This window comes from Peromyscus leucopus, chromosome 8b (assembly GCF_004664715.2).
Source record: "Peromyscus leucopus breed LL Stock chromosome 8b, UCI_PerLeu_2.1, whole genome shotgun sequence".
In the NCBI taxonomy this organism is placed as follows: Eukaryota; Metazoa; Chordata; class Mammalia; order Rodentia; family Cricetidae; genus Peromyscus; species Peromyscus leucopus.
The window spans coordinates 74,046,243-74,071,593 of NC_051086.1; the positions used below are offsets into that span (position 1 = coordinate 74,046,243).

Sequence of the window (25,351 nt, forward strand, 5' to 3'; positions counted from 1 at the left end):
GGTGCTGGAGCCTTGCAGAGCTGACTAAATCCAATTGCTCTGCTTGCTGGTTTAAAGAAGCCCTGCAATCAAAGACTTGCTTTGAGGTCCAGTATCACCACACAGGCATGCTGGGACCCTTGGGCAATGGCCACTTCTCTCTCAACCTAGGCTTCTACACAAAGTGGGGGAATCTAAGTTTCTCCATTTACAGGTGGCTTTAAGAAGATACTTGGTGCTGAAATCCCACTGCTTGGGAGGCTGAGGCAGGGGGATACACAGGAAGAAGCTACCTCAAATACCTCCCCAAAGAAGACAGTTCATTGTACATTGCAATGTAGGGTGCTCCACAAATAGCACTATGAGTTTTATTGGTTTTGATTATGTATTGACAGACACAGGGAGGGAATCGATACAAGCAGCAGAGAGGTGGTGAGTCCCACACATACATGAACACATACAGACTAGAGACTGCATGCTTCAGGGTCCCATCTTAGCTTTCCTTATAAACAAAAGAGGAAGCTCCCCACTCCTGAAAGGAGTCTGCCTTTCACAGCATAGGTACTCTCTTTTAAGATTGTGTGAGTGCCCATTCACCTCCCAGAGACAACAGGGAACAGCTCCCTCTGGGATGGCTCTCAGAACTATCCCCTCTGAAGCTTCCTAGTATCCAGACAGCAATGAGGACGGGGGTACATTTGCTCCAGCCATTCTGTCTTTCTCAGAGTTAATAACTCCTTGTCAGTCTGTATTTGACTGACTTTATGTTTGTCCTCAAGACATAAAGTAGGAATCCTATTCAACTCAAATCCTGAATCTTGAATGTATGGGTGAGCACAATGCCCATACGCAGTCTCCATATACATTCCAAGTACCAGGTAAAACTCAGTAGAAGACGTAGGAGCCAGTGCCTGATGCTGACACAGGAGCTAACTGAGTGTAGGAACTCGGTGACTCATTTAGAAAGTGCCTTTATGTGAAGACTCTTACACCGTGTTCTCGGGAGTGCGAGGCTTGCCTAAGCAATGCTGGGCTGCTTCCCTTGGCTCCAGGTCTTCAATCTGTTACAAGCAGCCTGGCAGTACTTTAAAAGATACCTTTATTTCTATCAGCTCTCCTTAGATGCTCCTACTGGCAACGGTACCCAAGCATGGCAAGCCATGGGACAAAGCTGCTGAAAGGTCACAGAGCAGTTGGTGAGCAGTTGGGGTGATGAGGGGTGGGCCCACGGAAGGAGAAGAGTGGGGTTATGAAGAGGCCATGATTGGCTCTGAGGTGTCCTCTGGCTTGCTGTGGAATGCACAGCTGTGGACCCAGCTGCATCAACAGAATGAAGGTGCTCTGTTGGACTGCACCCTCCCTCTGTGAGGACAGTAGGGAGCGGGGCGAAGGGGACTGGACATGGGATCAGAAGATGAGGTGTTAGTCTGGGCCCTGGGACAGGACGCTCTGTCTCTCTGAACCACTGTTTCTCCAGCTGAAGACATGAAATGAAAATGGTCAATAGATCAGCCCTATAACCATGCTCTTTGGTTTAAATAAAATGGGGTTTGAAAGCATTTTATAAATGATAGAGATCTCCTAATGATGCAAGTTAGATTGTGTCCTATGATATATCTGTTAAAAAAAAAGTTGTATTTAGCAGCTAATGGGGTAGCTGTATAGCATTCCCCACCCCAGGCTTTCTCAGATCACGCTCCTAAACTGTGATTAGAGAGGGGGATTATCAGAAAAGTAGTTCCCTATGTTCCTATAAGTTTCCAAGATAAAGTTTTGGTATAAAAACCATTGCATCTAATACCAAACAATGACCTACATACTAAGTTATATAGACCTAATTATATATGAAAAGTTATATGCATATAAAATCTAATTATATATGACTTCAACAAATGCAACTACATTATTTTCAAAGAACTAGTGCAGTGACAGCTGATCTTAACATGTACACAGCAACAGCACAGTTTCAACTTGACACCCCGCCGGGGAGAATATGCTGGATTCCCGTTTCTCACGGTGTGGTGTCTTGTGTCTGGTTGTGCACACGGACTGAAAGGCCGGAAGACTCGGAAGTGCCGTTTCCCATGGAAGGCCATCAGCTTTTCTGGTCTGTTAGCTCTCTGGGACAGTTCTCTTCATTCTCCTCTGAGCAGGACAGGTTCAGGACACTCATCATGGGATGGATCCAGGATGTGGTCTGTGTCACATGACTGGAGAAGAACAAGGAGCGCCGATTAGAATGTGAAAGACTGTCTTTCTACCCAGGCAAACAAGTACTGATTGGGGGACAGGAAGCAGTTAGAACTGGATCCTGGAGATGTCTTAAGGGTCTTTTGTAACCATGAATGCAGAGGAATAGTATCACCTCAAACTCCCTTTTCCTCACCCGATGGTGTCTGTGAGCATGTCCTATGGCTGTCTAGCTGTGAGCCTCATCTCTGGAGTCTGTCTCCTCTCTTCCTTTTCCAATGTTAATAGTCTTGTACACTGAAAGAGCTTCTGTTTCGGTTCTATTTCTCTCCTAGTTCATTCTCCACTCCAGCCCAGGGACCTTTCTAAATGACCAAGCATACACTGTCACTTGTGGGTGAAACACTAGGTTCTAACCGATTCTGGGTCAAACACATTCCACAGTACGATTCTGGGCCACATTTCTCCTCTTTTGGGAGGTACCTCACACTAACTCCAAAGAAGCAAATTCTCCTTAAGATTCCTCCCATCTGAACCCATAGTCTTCGCTCTAATTTTTCTACATTATAAATGCATGTCTATTGTCAGCCTCCCTGCTGCTCGGAAAGCTCCCTGATGGGCAGGAACTGTTTTTTATCTCTGTATTTGTGGTGCCTGATGCATTCTCAGAACAAATGACTAGCGTCCTGAAGAGCACTGTGGGAAGAAGAGACAGAAGCAGAGATGGGGAAGGGGTACTAGGGTAAGAGGTACATTTAGGGGGTGGCAGAGTGCCACCAACCACACTCCCACCCAGTGGATGTGTGTCTCAGATTTCCTACCCTGACTTAGCTTCTAGCTGGATGATTCTTCCACGTCTACTACCGTATGCCCAGCCCCTTAGAGTGGTGGGCTGGGGTTGGAGAGACATTAATGAATTTATCTTTCCATAAGAGTAGATTACTAATAGTTTCACCATGGGGTAAAGGACTTCAAGTAGTTTAAGAGTCAATGTGGAGGTGACAAGGCCCAGGTTTCTTCATAGTTTCCAGAGTTTGAGTGTGCTGGTAGAGAGGAAGTATGGTGAGGGATAACTAATACTAAAGATCAATGAAAAACCCACATGAAACCTATTATTGTAGACGGTTCCTAAAATACATTCATATATAAAAGGTGTTTAAATTATGTTACCTTATCACTGGGGGGATAATGCCAATCTTGTACATAATAGACTTTCAAATAAAAAGCCCAGTGTCAGGTACCAGTGACTTACTTTTGAGTTGTTGGTAAGTGGGGTTCCATAGCTCCCCAAGCCCCAAAAATTACAGGCTGGAGCTATTGCTCTTGTTTTCCCTCCAGAACTTGATAGTAAGACCCTACTGCTGAAGACACTATGTACTTGAGTCATAGGACATGGAGAAATCAAGCTGGTACCAACCTGGAAGCTTCTTCCCTAACTGGCTAGCTTTCATAGTGCTGGAAGGTTTGATGCATGCTGCCAGGAGAGAAGAGTCATCAACAGTCCTACCCAGCCACGAACCCTGTGGACTACAATGACAGGTCTGCCAAGATCCACATGCTGGTGACACGGTGTTACAGGAGTGACCAGTCACTTTCTGGTTGGATTTAAAGCTTGTTCCATAAGATGGGACTCATGCCTGGTACTGCCTATGGGGCTAAAAACTCATGGCTGTCTGGGTCAGAGGCTGTAGAGAAGAACCTTCTACTATTATTCTGCTAAATGGACATAGTGATAAACTGCCCCCTAAAGTCTTATCTTCATATCCATGTATCAGCACATCTCTCAACCCTCATCAGGTGATGAATACAGAAATCCACAACAGCTTGACATGCAGACAATAAGAGTCTGTGGAGAGCTCTGTGCCCAGCTCTAAATGGGACGTCATCCCCCACTCGACAGGGTGCAGGGATCATTGGGGAAGAGAGGACAGAAAGAGTCACAGGCAGTGAATGTCTGCAGTGGGAAAGTACTGGCTGGATATGACAGAGCTGTTGCACTCATGAAGTCACAGGAGCTGTGACAGCATGCACAGGACCTGCACAAGATCAGGCCAGCTGAAATCCCTGCCTAGCCAGGGAGAAGTACGTGAAGTCCCACCTAGCCGAGGAGCTCCTGGCACCTGATGGCTGTGGGGAAGGGCAGAGTCAGTTTCTTTATTTTTTTTCAGGGATTTGGCTCCTGAGAGGCCACCCACACTCCAGTGGACTGTACTACATGCATGTACAGATAGTGCTAAATAGACTTAGTGAGCTTGGGGCGGTGGGGGGGGGGGATAAAAAAGAGCACATGAAGTTGGGAGAGGAAAGTTATGGGGTGGGTGAGGGAGGATTGGGAGGAAGGAAATGGGGAACGGATTTGATCAAAGCACACTGTAGGCATGTCTGAAATTATCAAACAATAAATAAAACCTTAAAAAAGGAATCATTATTCTCTCAGCAGTAATTCATATTACCACTCTCTTTAAAATGGTTTAAAGGGATTTCTCATGAAGGCTCGCCTTAGTAGAGCATCAGCTTAGCCCCGACTCATTTCATTTCAAGGCCTTTTTTGGGGCCTAAACTGAAAGCACTGGTAAAGAAACATTAAGGAGTGTAACCAAGAGGGCTGGAGCACCCCTGCAAGGTGAGACGGACAGGCTGCACAGAGTGCATGTTTGAAAGGAGTGTGCTGGGGAACGCTGCTTTGTGGGTTTGGCAGTCTCAGTATCTAGAGACTCACTGTTTACCAGCACAGACAGTTACAATGTATTGGTGCAGTTCAGAGAGTGTCATTTAAATTATTTTAACTACTTCTTCCCTTATAATGTTACTTGAATGGGGGGAGTAGGAAGTAAGAAAACCAAGAATAATTATCTGCAGAATAAGTTCAGGTACATGCTTTGCTATTTGACATTTTACAAGTGATACTCTCATCCTTGAAATATTAACTATGTAACCAAATAGACCTTGGTAAGTTGGTAACACAGAGTAAATAAAAGCAAAATGTTTAAGAAAAGATATAGTTACTAACTCTCTGCAACTGATATTAGAAAGTTCTACCTGAAGTCTGTTCTTGCTAATAACCTTCATCAACACTTTTTAAAATTAAATTTATTCATTTATTTTATACCCTTACTGCAGTTTCCCCTCTGTGCTCCCCCCTCCACCAGATTCACAAATCTACTCCTCCTCTGTTACTGTTCAGCAAAGGGCAGGCCTCCCATGGGTGTCAACAAAGCACAGCATATCAACTGGAGGTAGGACTAATCTCCTCCCCTCATATTAGGGCTTGGTAAGGCAACCCAGTATGAGGAATAGGTTCCCAAAAGCATCAGGGATAGGCCCTAGGAGTCTCACAAGTGGACCAAGCTATACAACTGTCACACATATGTAGAGGGCCTAGGTTGGTCCCATGTGGTCTCCTTAGGTATCGGTCCAGTGTCTGTGAGCTCCTATGAGCCTGGGTTAGTTGTCTTGTGGGTTCCCTTGTGATGACCTGGCTCGTATAATCCTTCCTCCCTCTCTTCAACAGGATTCCCAGAGCTGGGCCCAGTGCTTGGCTGTGAATCTCTGCATGTGCTTCCATCAGTTACTGGACAAAGGCTCTCTGATGACAATGAGGGTAGTCACCAATCTGATCACAGGAGATGGCCTGTTTAGGCTACCTATCCACTATTGCTAGTAGTCTTAGCTGGGGTCATCCTTGTAGATGGAATTTGAAAAAAATCATCCTGAGTGAGGTAACCCAGTCCCAGAAAGACAAACATGGTATGTACTCACTCATAAGTGATTATTATCTATAAAGTAAAGGAGAACCATGCTACAATCCACAGCTCCAGAGAGGTTAGGTAACAAGGAGGGCCCAAAGAAAGACACATGGATTTCCCTGGGAAGGGGAAATAGAAGAAATCTCCTGTGTTGCTGGAGGGCTTCTCTCCAGGTTCCCCAAGCCCCGCAGTCCCACAATCCACTTATAAAATAATCACTCAGACGCTTATATCACTTATAAACTGTATGGCCATGGCAGGCTTCTTGCTAACTGTTCTTTTATCTTAAATTAACCCATTTTTATAAATCTATAGCTTGCCACGTGGCTGGTGGCTTACCGGCATCTCTACATGCTCTTCTCCTGGCGGTGGCTGCAGTCTCTCTCCTCCTTCTTCCTGTTTCCCCAATTCTCCTCTCTCTGTCCCGCCTATACTTCCTGCCTGGTCATTGGCCATCAGTGTTTTATTTACATAGAGTGATATCCACAGCACTTCCCCTTTCTTCTTTTTTTAAAAAGGAAGGTTTTAACTTTAACATGGTAAAATTACATATAACAAAACAATTACCGAGCAAGAATTATAGTTACAATATTAAAGAAGATGTCCTATCTATCTTATATTTGTGAGTTTAAGGTTTTATAGCTAACTTATCTTTTATCATAACTGAGGAAATTACGACTATATCACTCTATGTAAATAAAACACTGATGGCCAATGACCAGGCAGGAAGTATAGGCGGGACAGAGAGAGGAGAATTGGGGAAACAGGAAGAAGGAGGAGAGAGACTGCAGCCACCGCCAGGAGAAGAGCATGTAGAGACGCCGGTAAGCCACCAGCCACGTGGCAAGCTATAGATTTATAAAAATGGGTTAATTTAAGATAAAAGAACAGTTAGCAAGAAGCCTGCCATGGCCATACAGTTTATAAGTGATATAAGCGTCTGAGTGATTATTTTATAAGTGGATTGTGGGACTGCGGGGCTTGGGGAACCTGGAGAGAAGCCCTCCAGCAACAAATGGCGCCCAACGGCTCGAGTTTCCACCTTAAACCTGAGAATATTTAATAACCAATTCTAAACAGAGCCAAAACCAGGTTCCTGCTTCTTGTCTCATACGGGCAGCTAGATGCGGCAAAACGCAAGTTTGGACACTGGCGGGTTCCTGGCGGGTGCGTTTGACCGGCAGTATGGCGGAAATGAGGCATCTGCCAGCGGCAAATTAAGCTGTGTGGTAGATTTAGTCTTTACTAGTATTTAAAAAAAAAAAAAAAAAAAAGAGGTTTCTGGGCTACACGCTGCTTTGATAAAAGCTTAGACCCACTATTTCTGAGACTTGATGACTCCCAGAGCTGGCGGAAAACGTACCACTGCCATGTTGGGAAGCTGAAGTGGGCGGAGCCAGCAGCCACAGCGCCGTTTCAGGCTTACAATGGTACAGTTTAAAGCAATAGGCTCAAGGCTCAAGGTAATATAAAACATAAGCCACATAAAGATGGCTACCACACAGAGAATCTGGATTATGTTCTCTTTGATATTCATAACTAAAGAAAAACATTTGATTACAAAACCTGTTGAGTTATGCCAAAATGTATATTTTAAAGGTACCTTGACTTCAAAATTTGGATATAAGGATATGTTACTTTGGAAAAGAGGTTCTGCTTTTGTTTCCACAGAAAGCCAGAGGCTGTGGACTTGTTCCAGATTAAGATACATCAGGTTTCACCAGCCAAGACCCCCTGAAAGGACTCCGATGACACCATGGCCCAGATGATCCAACATCCAGATCGGTTTCAAGGCAACTGGTTCACACAATACAGCCTCACGGACTACCCCATAGGTCTAAAATTTTCTTTGCATCCCCATAAGATACAGCGCCCCCCTCCAGCAGGAAGTAGTAAGAGATGCTACGCCCAAATTCCCAAATATACCAAGCTGGCTTTAGAGGTGGAATTGGCTCACTCCCCTCTAAACCCAGACATATTGCTTTAAAAAAAAAAAAATGGTTAAGTGATTCTTGTGTCCCAAATCAGAAGAGCCCTCTGGTGTGGGACAGAGAAAAACCAATATTTTTATTTAAAACAGGTTGATTATAAATGTGATCTCTTTCTAAAAAAAAAAAAGGGGGATATGATATGGATATATAGGATATGGAGATGATAAGATAAAAGGGTAGATTAATGAACCTACTTTTAAAGAACAACTTGTTTAAAATGTTTTACATTGGTATAGATTTTAGTTTATGTTTAAAATGTTTTACATTGGTATAGATTTTAGTTTATGTTTAAAATGTTTTACATTGGTATAAATTTTAGTTCATTGATACAAACTTGAAGTTAATTTTGTTATACTGTATATATATATATATTTCTATTCTTGTTTGAGGTATTATGTTTATATAACTCATTTAAAATTGTAATGGATAATTAAAAAATAGGTTAATAATTAGTCATCTATGATAATCATATCTGTAGCCATGTTAGTTAAGTCTTCTAGGTATACATAGATATATTTCAGATAGATAGGTAATCTTCAAACACTTCATAGACCTAGAGAATATGGCATTTAAATAACTTAGAATTCTGTTGACATGAGACACAATTGCTCCTGGCTACACCAATTTGATCCCGAGAGAATGTTGGACTTCTAAGACATTTCCATTTGGAAGTTTGTCTTCTTGGCACAAAATGGCCTATTGGGCAAAGAACTGCCCTTGCCTTGATGGCTGACAGTACAAATGCAATGCTCTCCTTTCTGGACAAGCGGGACACAAGGAAAGCGACCACTGTACTCTGCCAAGACAGGGTAAGATGGTCTTTCAGAAATCCTGCTTCTGAAAATGGTCTGTCAGATACTCTAGGCCTGTAGCCAATTTGAATGCACCAACAATGCTGAGAAACATTAGGTGACTGTCCAGGCTGCCAGCTGTCTTGGTCTACTCTTGCAAGATTCCCGAAAGTTGCTTGCATCCATCTACCATTTCTCAGGTACCATTATGTTCCTTCTCAGGTCTTTGATGGGATTGAAGACTAGCAGTTATAGTTACAACTTGGTATATATAATATCTTAGATAGAACATATTAAGTATTAGATTCAGGTTCTTTAGGATAGGACACCTTTGAATGATCTTTATAACATGCTGTTTATGCTCTATACTTCTCTGGATTTTAGTATGTGTTTCTTGCTTGATATTGTTTGCATTGGTTGTAGTTCCATCTTATCTAGGTCATTATCTCTCATTATTTCTGGACAATATTTGATAACCATTCCTTTGTATATAGTCTTGTATTAGTTTAGAACCTTCTTATTTAGACAAAAAGGGGGAGATGTAGTGGGCAGCCATTCCAGCTTTGATCTGGAAGTTCCAACCCCCATTGAGACTCTGGCAACTGTCACGCCTACGAGGCGGGGCGAGGGGAGGCGCTGGGGGACCCGAGAGCTGGATGGGCCAGCGCTCGCTCTGGGCGCTCTCTCGGTGCCGGGACGCTGACCAGTGCAGATTGACTGTGTAGAGCTCCGGAGAACACCGCTGGACTGCATTACACCTTCCCCAGACCCTGCGAACTACCCATTACTTAATTTGTGAGTTATGCCATTAAATAAATATCCTTTTAACTACGTGGAGTGGCCAAAATAATTTCTCCAATACTCCTGGGTAAACTGGGGGTGGGTGGGGATTGGAACATGAGGGATCAGGTTGGGGGAGGATTAGAGGAGGAGAGCAATGAAAGAGATGTCCCAATGGGGGTCATTTCAGGGTCAGGTAGAAACTTGGTGCAAGGGAAACTCCCAAGAATCATCAAGACTTTAATGCAAAATATGACCTCACTCAAAGGTCACACTGTAACTTATATTTTACACACTGTAATTTATATTTGTTTGACTAATCTTCTGTTTATAATATACTTTTCGGCAAAGATAGATGCCTAAAATAATAGCTTGATTTCATTGGTAAAGAAATACACACACACACACATACCACCACCACCACCACCAAACCCTACCTGCACACACATCTCTAAATACCAAACATGTAATACCTGTAACTGTTTACTGGAAAAATAAAACCAATGCAACAAAGAAAGGCTTTTGGTGCCTCAAAGTCTACAATTGGATCTTTGGAAACAAAAGAATACAAAATGATCAGAACCCATGAGACAGAACTTCTGAGGCCCAGGTGGTGTGTGTAAAGGGCCTGACAAAGAACACACATTCAAGAAATGATCACATCTAGTTTTATTGATAATTAGAGCTTTTTGATTAGTGCAAGAACACCTTGGAATTCTGCCTGTAGTGCTGGAGTGGAGCCAGGCTTGAGTCCACCATTCAGTTTTATGTCTTAGTGAGCACTGTGGTTAATGCTCTTTGACATAATCAGTATGATGAGATAATCCTAGATTTACTTGCTTGGAGAACATTCTAGTATTAGAAATACTTCCCCCCTGATTTGCGTGTTGGGCAATTCAACTAAGGATGGAGAATAAATCAGTCCAGCTGACTACTCTGTTTAATTAATAAAGACCTCATGGTTCATAAAGGGAGATTTTGCTGTTCAGAATGAAAAATTTAGCGGGCTGGTAAATAAATGAAGCTGACTATGAGACACAAAAGAAGCCCTCATCTGAACACGCAGTACCCCTGGCAAATGTTTCTGCAGAGACACTGCATCTGACCTGATTTGGGGAGTCATCAGCAGTCATTCAGATGTATTTGAAAATCTGAAAGGCCATTTGTTTTGAGCGGTTGCCAGATCTGTTGTTGGGAATCAATAGCTTTGGAGCAGTAGGTTGCCGGTGCTGCGTGTTTTTAAAAGTAATATTAGTAAATTGAAAGACATATTGTAGAGTTTATTTTAAAAAAGCCCAAGAGAACATGCTCTATTTTATTGGCAAAGAAATGTTAAGTGAATTATTTAAATCCCATTATAATTACCCTCCTTATGTTTCTTACCTCTTAGCTAGAGGATCAAAATGTGTTCTTTCAAAAAGAAAAGCAAATTTATTTCTTTCAAAATAAAAATTAAGGACAGTCTCTAGAAAAAAAGTGACTTAAACACAAAAAGTACAAAAGCTTTACAAAAATCTGTTCTTAACTGTGATGGTGAAAGATGTCCCCTTGTTCATTCTCCATTTCGGACAGGGCTCTGTGTCACTGTGAGATAAGAAGACTTGCCTGGATTATTTTATCATGCCTACGACAAAGCTGCAGGATAATGAACCAAAGGTAATACATTTCCAATATAACTTTAGGGGGAATATATATATATATATATATGTATATATATATATATATATATATATATATATATATATATATAAAATCAGAAAGTAAAAAAAGGCAAGACTTCTTAATATAATTTGTTTCAGGACCCAGTAATGTTGAAGTACTGGAGAAATTTCTAAGTGGCCACAAAGTGCAAGTATTAATGACAGCAAAAGAGTTATACTTAAAAGAATATTTGCTTTAAAGGGAATAAATTAGAATTTTATTTTTATTCTGTTTTTATGATACTCCTATGCAATATATAACAGATAGCCAATATTAAGATTCAATTAATGAAAACATCTTTAGGTCTTAGGTATAAAATTGTTTACAAGAATCTAAAGATGTATGTGTGTGTATGTGTGTGTGTGTGTGTGTGTGTGTGTGTGTGTGTGTGTGTAATATTAGAAAATTTGCTGTTAATAGACTACTAAAAGATGAATACTGAAAGAAAATTCCTGGCAAAAATACTCGTTTAATGATGATTAAAAAAAGAAAGAAAGAAAGAAAGAAAGGAAGAAAGAAAGAAAGGAAGAAAGAAAGAAAGAAAACGCTCAGCTGGTCCATGAGCTTTAAATATTGCTGATGCCACCTGTGCAAGTGTGACCAGGTGGGTGAACCAATAGGAGGAAATGAATCTGAGAAGGAGGCAGAGTTTACTCCTGGTCATAGGGCTGGCACACAGCAGACAGCGACCAGATCCAACTAATGACTTCTGAGAATTTAACCATTATGTTCAACCCCTCTGTATCCAGGCTAGTTTCCATAGCAATATGTGACGAGACTCTGGGATGGATTAAGTGACCTCCAGAAAGGGGCTCTTCAGCTTTGCAAAATGAAATTAATTAAAGGATTAATTCAATGATCATAGATTATATATGTAAAGCTATTATGTCTTTTAAAAATTCTTTCCTATGAAATTCATGAAAAATGTTATGTGAGCAACCGAGAAAATATAAAGCTTGTGTGAAGCTTGACTCAGAGGCTTTGTGCTTTCCAAGCAGTAATACTCTGTTGTCATGTATCTTATCTGTGCCCACCAGGCTGCTGGCTTCAACAGGGCAGGGCCATGTCTGTCTTTCCCATCTCCTCATAGCTGTACCCACGTACCATGAGTGGCATCAACGTATGCTTGAGGCATGCATCACTATAAACCCCTCTGATTAATACTGTAGTCACACCATGGAGGAGAAACACACAACTGGTAGACTAGCTTATTTATAATTGAAGATCAGATAATTCCCAAATGTGATAATGATGTGGATTTACCCTAAGTGGTTTATGTGTGTTTATAGAAATTGAGCATTATCAGGGAAATTAGAGTTACCCAAATAAAACCAACATCACCAAATAATTAGCATTGCTATTTCTCTTTACCAATGGTCTCATTCCAATTGACTTGCAAGATCTATTCATTAATTTAGGGGCAAGCATTAAAATTGTATGGTAATTTAAATAATTTGGGCTAGAGTTTATTTTCTAAAAGCCAGTGGTCTAAAAAAAACTTATTAGAATCTCAGATATTAAGATTTAATTGTTCATTGTAAATGAATACAACCCTTAGTTTAAAAAAATCTTGTTTTAACCACTAGAGTACAAAATGTTACAATGTTACCAAAGATTACAGTGATGATGAATGGTTTGCCTAAGCCTTCATACCACCACACTGGGATTTCTCAGCCTCTGAAGCGATCAAATAAACTCCATCCATGTTTCTAGACCTCAAAGGCCTCCACTGCCAGAGATTTACTCAACCATAAATGCTGACATCCATCAGCAAGGTCCAGCTGTGATCCAAAGAGACCACTGAAGCCCCCTTGATATGGGATCACAGATTAGATGCAGACTTCAAGTTGGTGTGGGGGTGCATCCCTGCTGTCCCAGCACTGGGAGGTTGAGACTAGAGGATTGTGAGTTCGAGGCCTGTGTAGGCTACACAGAAACCACATCTCACAAAGCAAAACCTCAAAGAGATGTTCCAGGATGAGGCAGCTGGATATGACTTTCTGTCAGATAAGCATTTTCTAGTTTGTAACGTTCTTTGATATTTCCCCTTTTTACTTTTCATAAAAATCTCATAAACATTACTTTTCTCTACAATTTCCACAGTTGACCAAGTCGAGGCTTAGAGGGTTGAAGTGCTCTGTCCAAAGTTACACAGGAGCAGGCCTGGGACTGAGATGTAGGCACCAATCACTCTTTCCTATTGGCCACCTCTGTAGACAACTCCAGCTTGCATATGAAATTCTGGAAAGTTATGTATACCCTGAATTTCAGATTTTCAACCTCTGCGACATATAACACCTTCCTCAATAGGTTAAGAGATAACACGTGTTAGTGCCCTAGCTCTAGGCCTGACACATTTCTACATACAGTTAGACAGGTCCTTCTCACCTCTCTCTCATAGCCCTGTATGATTTTCTATTGCAATAATTTATCACCAAAAATTTGGTGACTTAAAATGACTTACATTTGCTGGCTAATGATCAGAAGTCTGACGTGGGTCCTACTGGGGTGCACTGAAGACATCAGCAAGTGGCGACAATGCCTTCTGGGGCTCAAGGGGAGAATCAGTCCCTTGTTTCTCCAGCTTCTGGGGGCCTCCCACAGTCTTAGGCTCATGGTGCCCATCTTCAGCGTGGGCAACAGTTCTACTTCCATCAACACGTGTCCTTATCTGACTCTGCTGCCTCTGTCCTCCAATGTCAAGGGCTCACGAGGTCAGACTGGACCGAGGAGGACAAGCTCTGCTCAGGGTCAGCTGATCAGGAACCTTGACTCCCCTTTACTAAGTAACCTAACGCTGTCACAGACAGGTTCTGGGATTCTTCTTAACTGCTTCTTCTGCAGAGTAGCGCCTAAAGGAAAAGAGACGAGCTAGGAGAACTTCTTGTAACTTGTGCAAAGCTAGGCAAATATCAGCAAGAGTAGATCTGATGGAGACTAAGTTAAGACAGCCAGGTCTTGGCACAAGCCTGTAATCCCAGGTACTGGGGAGGCTAAGGTAGGAAGATCACCCGTTCAAGGCCAGCCTGGGCAATATAGCAAGACCGTGTGTCAAACTGACAGGTAAGAGGAGCTGGGGATGTAATTCAGTGCTTGCTTATTGCCATGGAACTGGGGTTCAAGCCCCAGTGAGGGAAAGGAGTAAATTAAGGGAAAAGTGACTTGAGGACAATGCCATGGCCTACAAAAATTCATCAAAAGCCCTGTTTTTGGAGACTGTGTGCAGCGAAAGGTAAGAAGCATTAGAAGTCAGAGGGATGTGACTACTGGCCTGAAGGGACCTCTGCTCAGGGTCCACGTGATAAGAGAGCTCTCGCTCTCTTTCTCTCATACACAGACACAGAGAAACACACACACACACACACACACAGAGAGAGAGAGAGAGAGAGAGAGAGAGAGAGAGAGAAAGAGAGAGAGAGAGAGAGAGAGAGGGAGAGAGGGAGAGAGAGAGGAGAGAGAGAGAGAGGGAGGGAGGGAGAGAGAGAGGGAGAGAGAGAGAGAGGGAGGGAGGGAGGGAGAGAGAGAGAGAGAGAGAGAGAGAGAGAGAGAGAGAGAACGATGCCATGAAAGGACAGGGCGAGAAGGATTGCAGTCCTGCTGAGACTTCAACTTCGGCACTCAGAGCTGTGAGAAATATCTTTGCTGTTTAAACTCCTTGTCTGTTGTGTATCCTTACAGGAGCACTAGCACACCAATGCAGCAACCAAACCCAGCGGAGGAAGTTGATGAAAAAATTCAGTATTTGGTAAACAAATCTAAAAAGGAGGGTCATGGAGGCAGAGACCATTCTAAAACAGGCTCAAAGAACAACCCCAGAAAGGTGATGAGTCCAGAGTAGCCATGTGCTCTCAGGGAATGTGACACTGGGAAAACATGCTTCAGGTGAAGCTGTACCTGTCATCGGCGAAGTGGGGGCAGAGCTTGGTGCTGGGCATGTAGATCTAGATGTTTTATTCATTTTAGGGGCTCTGCCATCCTGAACAACCCAAGCCAGCTGGCTGGCCTTTCAGTTAAATGACAATTTCTTCTCCAGCGCGTCATATTCCTACACCTCTCTGTAGGTATTTATAGAAAATCCTGGGCAAGTTGTCTTGGGCTTGTGATCAATGCAGCCTTTCTGCTCCCATCCCAGGGCTGTTGACTGGCTGGAGAGCAGTGCAAATGTACGTGTTGGCTACTGTCTTCCCTTTGCAGCTGCACCAATGTTGTCATTTAAAACTCCTTCTCTGGCATATAGCCGCAGAGTGGGGACGGCATGGGAAGCTGACGTTTGCTCAGTGCTCACCCTGCACCAAGGATTTTGCCAGGGGCTTCACATCCCCAGATGTATCCAATTCTCAAACACTCCTTGTTTTTAGGTAGGCATCGGGATTACAGAGGGACTGAAATGACCTACCAGGTCACTCTCAAACTTGGTGGTGCTGATGTTAAAATCCAAGCCTATCAGATACCCTTTCTTCCCTTCAATGGCTTCTTCAACTTGTCAACAATATTCATCCACTTGAACTTTAGTCCTCACACATGCTCTGTTCTGTGCCATGTCATGATTACTTCTAACAGTTAACATGGAGATAGTTGGGCCCTGGCACTCAGCTTTGGGTTAAGATGTACTGCTGGAGAGCTCAGTTCAGGTGGGAGATCTCCCTATAGGGTGCCGACTATTTCAGGCCTCACCACTTACTCGTTGGAAGAAGTGGTTTGAGAGAGCCATTTGGGAAGGCCTACATTTCCCACTATAGGTCTCTGTGCATTCTTTATGGTAGTCTTGATTCTTACACATGCAGAAATCCCCGAGGAGCTTCAACACATTCTCAGAAGCCATGGGGTCAGTGGCATAAAACCCATGCTGACCTCTTAGCAGATGAAGCACAGGTTATATTGGTCTGTCAGTGGCCACTACCTAATTCACTGAAAAGGAAGCAAAAACAGTTTAATTCATGAGGCCTTGGGGTGGGTGAGAATTCTTGACAATGTCCACTGAAGTGAAGCTGAGATAATCTGCCAAGGATTTATGAAGCGAAAATGAATAGTTTTTATTTCCAACCAGAAACCACACTTCCTCTCTTTCCTTCCCTCCACCATCTCCTTAGTTTCTACTTGTGTTACTGTTGCTTAGGATAATATCTATTTGCAACAGAAAGTTAGGGTCTAAGACTTGAGAATGTCAAATCGTTCATTTTGTGTTTTCTATTCTTTTAAATTCTATAAATATAGGCCAGCAAGATAGCCCAGTGGGTAAAAGTGTGTGCTATCAGGAGTTTAATTTGGCATTAAAAGCAAGTATCTGATATTAAGATTTCTATATTACTTGTTCACATTCCTAGGTCATTGCTCCTACACTGCACCAGGCTGGTCCTTGTGACCAATAGCTTGTGGCAGATGTGATGGCGAATAGACGATAGAAGACACTCTGCAGCATTTGTCTGAGTGTCTCTCATCTCTTGCTCTGGGGAAAGACTTGTTCTGTTGAGAATAACCCTGTATCCCTAATGCCTGAGACATAGTGAGGAACGGGAGCATCCTGTCAATAGCATCATGACTGTGTTTGGTGCAAGTATTCTAGGGAGTCTGCTAAGCTATGCTTCATTTCCCAGCCCTTTTAGCAGTTTGACAATTCTGAGAGAGAGAGAGAGAGAGAGAGAGAGAGAGAGAGAGAGAGAGAGAGAGAGAGAGAGAGAGAGAGAGATATGGAGCAGAGGAGGGAGAAGGAGGTGAGGGCAAGTGTGCCAGAATAATCTAGTGATGCCACCCTTGTACTGCTAGGACTCTATAAAACTGGTTGAAAACATAAATATGCATTGTTTTAAGCTTCAAACATTGGAGAAAATTTATAATGCAGAAATGGAGAATTAATGATCATTGACAGCAGTGACTCCAAATCTTCTAATATAAAGATAAACAAGTATAATGAAATATACTTAGTTAGTAGCTACATCCCATTTACAACAAATTTGGTTTTACCAGCAGAGCTCATAGTAATTTTGGAATATATGACACATATCAAATGTATGTGTAATTCTAAAGTAGAATCATACCAAAAAACTCCAATAAACTTTTTATAGTATATGACTTCATGAGAATGAAAAGGAGCTGTGTAGAAGGGCTGGGAGATGGTTCCATGGATAAAGTTCAGATAAATGTGCCTACTGACAAGACTGATAGCCTGAGTTCAACCCCTGGAACCCACGTAACAGAGCCAGATACAGTGGCTCACACCTGCAATCCCAATAGTGAGATTGGAGAAAGAGACAGGAGAATCCTCAGGAAGTTTGCTAAACACAGCTGCAGAAACAAGAGACCCTGCCTCAAAAAATCAGAAGGAAGCAACTAACTCTGTTGTGGGATATTTGATCACATTGTGTGAAGATGTGTCTCTGTTTCACCTTACCTGCCTAAGGTACCTTCTGATTGGTTTAATAAAGAGCTGAATGCTCCAATAGTGAGGCAGAAAGGGATAGGCGGGAGTTTCAGGGTGAGAGAGGAACTCAGGGGAAGAATCTGAGAGGTAGGGGATTTACCAGCAAGATGCAGAGGAAGTCAGACGTACAGAATTGAGGAGAGGTAATGAGCCATGTGGCAGAATGCAGATTAATATAAATGGGTTAATTTTAGTTTTAAGAGCTAGTTGGGAACAAGCCTAAGCTAAGGCCAAGCTTTCATAATTAATAAGAAGTCTCTGTGTCATTATTTGGTAGCTGGTAGCCCAAAGAAAGACCTGGAAAAATTGCCTCCAATCTCCATACATGTAATACAGCATGCATGTGCCCCACCTTACCCATGGTAAAATAAATAAAAACCAAATAAACAAAAAGGAAGTCAGATGGAAAAATGGCCATCCATCCAAATAATTTCATTACAGCATGCTTAAAGTGTTGGCCATTTTATCATTAAGCTTAAGGATGCTATAACTTTCTTATGGGGGGAAAAACCTTTCCCAGAATGCAGTGCCATATTTTATACAAATATATGTGTGTGGATTTACATATTTATTTATATGGCAAGTGAGTATGCCTACATGCATATATGCATACACACAGAAGCACATGTCTGTTTGTTCTATGAAACACAGACGCTAGTGATGCCAATACCAATTATTCATGTTTACACAGGTGGGCAAGAAGTTCTGTTCTCCTTGTCAGAACTTAAGTAGATGACACAGTATTAATAGAAGTGTAATGGTCATGTGGATGGACAGAAATACTCTACAAGGACCATAAGTGCCTGGGCATTCTCGAGGCAGCACTGACAGTCATTGCCTTGCCTGAGGCTTGGCTTCCATCAGATGTAACAGTTCCATTTCTGGGACGACAGTGACAGGTGCCAATTTCTGTCAGGAGATCATATGTATGCAGACCATCATCTCCCCCAGAGTCTTGGGAGGGTAATTTTAGTCATTCTTTTTAAGTGAGGTTATTTATTGCCTGAAAAGTGTCATCTACCTATAAATGAATCACTCCTCCCTCAAAAGATTAACATAGGCTGCCCAGGCCCAAAAGTTTGGCTGGGGTAAAATAAAAATGAAAACAAACCAACAACTTAATATTTCTGAAAATATCAGTAGGCTTGTGTATGCGTTGCTTATTTGGGATCAGCCTTAACTGTGCCTAAGAACCATGCTGAAACCCCCATCAAAATGTCAGAGAGTGAGGGGAAGAGTAAAAAGAGTACCCTTTATTCGAAAACTTTTTGGGTGGGGCAAGGACTTTATAGAGTGGAAATTAAAGCACACGTATGTTAAGTAGCTATTCTGTGGAGACACCAGCATTAGAATCCAGGTTTCTCCAGGTCCCAAGACCATTCTCTCTCTCTCTCTCTCTCTCTCTCTCTCTCTCTCTCTCTCTCTCTCTCTCTCTCTCTCTCATCTCCCCCACATCAGAAGGCTTTTGCAATCAGAGCCACCTGCACCAGAATGATGCCCTTGACTCGCATAAGGACCCCTGCAGACCCATATTTAAAGCCTATTGATGAGCAATCCATATTTAAAGTCTATTGATGAGCAATTCAAATCCATCTGCATATGGCCTTACAATCCTTCAAACAAACCACTCCTGGGGAAGAGGGTGGCTTCTGCAGAGAAACAAAAGAAGAATGTAGTGAAGATGAAGAGACAGATGGGCACATCCAGGTCAGTGAGAGATGCGCTGAGTCTTTGTTCTAGTGAGGAGCCTAAGAATCCCTGCAAAATTCACTGTATCTGTTTAATGATGGGTGCTCATAACAGTTTTGTTCAATAGGCTGGCTCCCTACAAGAAGGTAGGGATATAACACATATAAAAATATAACACGGGTATAACAGATAGACTAAACTCCTTCTTGTTGATGAACAGGGTTACACTTTTGAAAAGGAAGACTTAACTCATAGCAAGCATTCCACTCTTCTAGGAGGCTGGGGCTGGCACAGTGTTAGATTTTCTTGTTTTCACTCTCTGACCTTCCAGTCTACAGAAGATCACTACTTGTTCTTAGAAGAAGCAAGTTCTGCTATTTTAAAATGGACAAAGTATAACATTCTACCTAAGTCAACATCTGCTTAAAATGTCCTTCTTGTCACCTCTCACCAAGTGACCTTAAAGCAAGGGAGGCGGAGTGATGCAGCTCAGTGTGTGTGCAGGGGTGGTTTTGGAGCCAGAGAACACTGGGTCTGTGTCTGGACCCTGCAGTTTCATTGAGGGTAACCTTGCTGAGTTTCGCCTCTTTGACAGTCTCTTCCGCTGCAGTGATGTGACAATGATACCCACCCATGCCCTTTGGAAAAGAAGTCTGTCTTCTCTCTCTTTTCTTTTTGCTTTCTTCCTACAGCATAATTAAGGTCAATAAAAAGAACTGATGAGCTTCCAGAACACACTTTGGGCTGTTTTCTGAGTGTAGCAAAGGAGGCTGGGCAAATGTCCATCTACTCTTTCTATTCTTTTCACAGGAATCGAGCTAGAGTTTGGAGTGGCCAGAGATTGCTGGCTATTTATTTATTTATTTATTTATTTATTTATTTATTTATTTATTTATTTATTTCCTTTCTTATATGCTTTATTCATTTCTGTAGTAGAAGTCCAGCTTAAAAGTTGGGGACCAGTGAGACAAACTGATTCTCTGGCTGGCCATATCTAGGTCTGTTTTTTCCTGTGTTATGGGCAACTCTGCCCTTAGTGCCCTTTTCTCACAGAGCACTAGTGAGGTCCTGCCATTCAGTTATGGGTCGGACATAGCTCAGCTCAGGTGGAACAACTGTCTACAGGGTGTAGACTTGGATATTTTTAATGCAGAATTCCAGTTTGAATGTAGATCCAATTCTTTGGATCATGACTTTCCTCTGGGGACCTTATTGGGAGGCTTGAATGAGGGTGAGATGAAGCTTGACATCAACATGATGACATGATGTCATAAACATGACGCCCTGTGGTATTTACTTACCACATTGTTAAGAGGATTAAATGCTATAATGCATGGACAAATACACTTAGTGTGCTCCTGGCCACTGAACATCAACTGAAGCCTGATGCAAATTACAATAGTTTATAGGACATAAACTCTTCCAGAAACCAGACATGATCAATGCAGTTTATCAGAGAATACACTTGTCTCCAGAAGGGGAATGATTCTGGAAGTGAGCAGTGAGCTGCTGAGTGTGATCTACACATGTGATTCCAAGACTTCTCTCTACTTCATACTATAAACTGCATTTCTGCTTTATCACCCACCAAACAGAACAAGAAAAAACAAGCCAATAAAACTAGGCCAGGGTTATCTATAAGTCTTCCTTAAATCTTTACAAACATGAAATTTTGAATTATGATCTTTTTAAGATGATGATTTGCAGGCTTTGCGCTTTCTTGACATGATAGTCTTTCCACAAAGAAAAATAATGGTAAGTAGTTATTAGTCACTTCCTGAATCCAGGGTACATGGTCGATCCTTAACATCAGCAACTCTACAATAGCAACATACTCTCCTTGTTTGATGAGAAACTGAAGTTAAGAGAAACATAGGAACTTACATAGAGACACAAGATTTGGGAAAGTAAAAATCTGCATATTGCTTGAAGTATGTGCACATTTGAAAGGACAGCAAGGGCATTTCTCTTGTAGCTTTTGCCAAAAGGATGTACAAGGGGTTTTCTAGAAATCCCAGCTAGGAGGTGGGTTTCCCCTTGCCATTCTCGTAACACTGGTTCTGACATCAAAGGATGTATTCAGAACAAGGTAGAAATCTGACAGCCCACTGAATTCAGGGAAAAACTATGCAGTCCAACACAAGGGAGTCTTTTCCTGCTCAGGCGTTCAAGGCCAATGTAAGTGACAGTCTAGCACAATAGAAAAGGTCTTGGGCCAGGAGCCTTTGCTTCTGATTCTGGCTTGGTAAGAGCAGCTGTGGATTTCCTGGCAGCAACTCAAGCTTCTGATTTTCTTCATCTACAGATTAAGGAAAATGGTAGGGTGGTACACATACCTTCAAGGTTAATGTTACCATACTGGGATCTGGGCTGTTTGTATACCGTCCTATTTATATCTTAGACTATTTACTGTCTGTCATTTCTTATGGCCACATGAATTGCATGATGTCAGGTATGCAGTCTATATATTTCACTGCTAATGACCAGGAATACTGCAGGCAAACAGAAATGACCAAACATTGTTTCCAGAATAAATTATCTGTGTATACTGTACAGCATTTAAAGGCAGTGACTGCTGTTGGTATTGTTTTAGGGCATGACAAATAGATTTTTAATTAGATATTAACTTTTTAAGAATGGTAATGATATCATCCTGCAAGTGAATTCAGGCAGGCAACATTCACGTTCAAATCACAATTCTGTTCCAGTTTTTGGATCTTTCCCTAGAAGTTGTTACTAGGGTTTTACCCCCTCCTGTGACATCTGATATCAGCATTTAAATCACATGAAATGAAGATGGTGAGGCTTCATTTCTTGTTTCTAATTTTTGTAACCTCCAAGAGGGTTTCTTGGTTTTGCTGATTATTCTGCAACTTCCAGGTTCTCTCCAGATGTGAGCAAAACTGCTTACTTGGTCGAGCTGCTTGCACTTACTTGATGAAGTACTTGATTCCATCTGCTGTGTAAGCTGCCTCCCACCCGTAAGGTAAGCCTAGAGTGAAAGGAAACCAAAAATACACTTAATATGATGATGAAGATAACTTTATTTTCTGGACACAAACCTCCCCCACGTTGACAATTATCTGAGTGCATTTCTTGCACAAAATTATTTTCTTGAAAGGGAGAATTAAGACAATTCAGATGAGCTCTGGGACTCAGCATCTTTACAAGCCAATAAATAAAGTCTCGAACAGTTAACAATCTGCTTTAGTTGCAATAACTGGATTATGACTTATCATTTACATGTGGTGAACGTTTTTGTCAGCAGGATGCACGCAGAAATCTGTGTTTGCAGCGGATGGTTTCTGCCTGGAGGCAGAAGGATGGACAAGATGGCCTCTGCTTGTCTATTCTGGCTCAAAGTTTCTTTAATTGGCTCCCTTTACATTCTTTCACTCAGCTCCACAGGGAATCGGGCATGAGTGCCAGATCAGCAGGGGTTTGAAAGTAGCTTTTGGACAAGACAAGACTCCTTATTAAGTTTGAAAGTTTAGCAAAGTGATTTACAATGGATGGTGGCATTTTACTTTGTTAATTAAGAATTTTGTGCACTAAACATAAAAGGCCAAACAATTTGCTAAACTTAGCTTCCATTTCTGTAATGGGGTTGAGAATAGTTAGCTAAAAAGAGATATGGAATGAAGTAAGCAGGCAACATGGGGGCATATTCTGTCTAGGAGTTCTGCTTTTCCTCTCTCCTCCGTTTACTGAGGAGGTTTCAACCAACGTTTACACATACACTTGTAAGTGTTGTACTACTGAGCTACACAGCTTCTTCTTTTTAGAGACAGGGTCACACTAGATTACATAGGTTGGCCATGGACTAATTCTGTAGCCCAGGCTGGCCTTAAACTTGAGATCCGCTTACCTCAGTCTCCTGACTAGTTGGAATCACAGGTCTATGTCAGTGGGCTGGGCTGCCATATTTTCTTACATCTAGATTGTTGGCGGCATCTCTTTAGACTGCAATGGTTTTTACCCATTCTGCTCTATCACTGGGGTATGTCTTATAGACTGCTATTGCTAAAAATTTTAACTGACCTTTCCAAAAAGTTTTATGACATTAGGTTATCACAGCTCTTTTGATAGGTATAAAATACATTAATACATTTTTAAAAAGGTTGCATTACTCAGGCAGCTACTGTTGTGGAATGTGGAATGTAAGTGAGCCTTAACAACAAATACTTGACTTTCGTTCCTATAAATATCAGCAAGGGTGGGATTGTAAGGAAACTTAACAATATGGATGAAAGAAAACTTTACCTCATTCCCATTTAATTCTTAGAGAATATATTTCTTTGAGAAGAGGCTATTATTCTGTGTGTGTGTGTGTGTGTGTGTGTGTGTGTCTGTTTAAGAAAAACAAATGAAAGACTTTATATTGAGTCTAGTCCAAGACTGTGGGCCACAATTTTATAACTGTCTCTTCCATATATCAACAAGGCCATCTTGGGGTCTCTATCCTTTCTTCATGAATGTATATTCCTACTTTTAGCAGTACTCAGAGCTTCTGAGAACTCAGTATAAGCAAAACTCTGGGAGTGACATCCTGTGACACAGGAAGTGACATCTTGTGCATGTGTTCTTTCATGTCCACTGATCATCCATGATACATGTTGCTGTGCTACAAGACTGAGTTGATTTACTTTCTGTCTTTACACTTTGTGCACATTTAAAAAAAATAGATCGTTTCATCTGACAGTGATGGGCCCCTTTGCCTACAAAGAAGACTGATGACTGTAAGGACCTTGCTTATATGACAGAAACCCTCTGATTAGTGTTTGGGTAAAATAGTAAACACTGGGAAATCAAACCGCTGTCCTAATGTGACTAAGGTTTTCATTTGCTGGGTGAATTGTTTGATTGGTACAATTCTATATGTTTCCCCAATTCTTCAAGTCACAGGTATTCTTTAATAAAATAGAAGAAAGAAGTACACTTTAATGATAGTCTTTTTTATTAAAAAATTTTTAGACTTTATCATCATGAATGTGTATGTGCAGGATGCATGTGTGTGTGGGCTTGTACATACAGCACATGTTGGGGGTCAGAGGCCAACTTTGTGGAATTATCTCCTTCCACCTTTATGTGGGTTCTAGAAGCTGAACTCAGGCCATAAACTTGCATGGGAAACCCTTTTACCCAAGCAACCTTGGCAGGCCCAACATTGTGTCTTTTAATGATGAGTTCAATTTAAAATTGAGTTGGCTGAGAATTCATTTTCTCAGTCCTAAAGAAGACATATTTATACTACCTTATTAAAATTCAAGGAATATTGAAGAAAGATGGTAGAAAGAATATAAGAACTGGAAGAATGGAAGAAAAGCTACAGAAAGTTGTTTTCTTCTCAGAAAATTGGGAATCAATCTCGCTCAAGACCCAGCTATACCACTCTTGGGCATATACCCAAGGAATGCTCAATCATACCACAAGGACACATGCTCAACTATGTTCATAGTAGCATTATTTGTAATGTAGCCAGAACCTGGAAACAACCTAGATGCCCTTCAACTGAAGAATGGATTAAGAAAAGGTGGTACATATACACAATTGAGTACTACCCAGCAGAGAAAAACAATGACATCCTGAGGTTTGCAGGCAAATGGATGGATCTAGAAAATATCATCCTGAGTGAGGTAACCCAGACTCAGAAAGACAAACATGGTATGTACTCACTCATAAGTGGATACTAGATGTAAAACAAAGGATAACCAGATTTCAACTCATAGCTCCAGGGAGGCTAGCTAGTAAAGAGGATCCTAGGAAAGACACAGGGATTGCCCAGCAACAGAGAAATGAATGAGATCTACATGAGCAAACTGGGGGTGAGAGGGGGTAATGGAGGGTAAGGGTCGGGGGGAAAAGAGAGCTTAGGGGTACGGAAGGTCCTAGCTGGATCAGGAACAGAGTGGGAGAACAAGGAAAGAGATACCACAATAAATGAAGACACCATGGGAATAGGAAGAATCAGAGTGCTAGAGAGGTCCCAGGAATCCACAAAGATGACTCCACCATAAACTACTGGCAATGGTCAAGAGGGTGCCTGAACTGACCTACTCTGGTGAT

At 41.8% G+C, this 25,351-nt stretch overlaps 1 protein-coding gene across 1 annotated transcript in view; it reads right to left on the bottom strand.

Moving 5' to 3' along the window:
* Nucleotides 1-305: 305 nt before the first annotated feature.
* The window catches only part of Stxbp4 (syntaxin binding protein 4), a 169,381-nt gene continuing 144,335 nt past the window's right edge, over nt 306-25,351 (bottom strand). Inside the window, exons 11-12 of the mRNA XM_037201184.1 lie at nt 22,220-22,277; nt 306-2,189 (exon numbers count right to left, since the gene is read on the bottom strand). Coding sequence (XP_037057079.1) covers nt 2,075-2,189; nt 22,220-22,277 — 173 coding nt within the window. The 3' untranslated portion in view covers nt 306-2,074. The remainder of the gene's footprint in view (nt 2,190-22,219; nt 22,278-25,351) is intronic.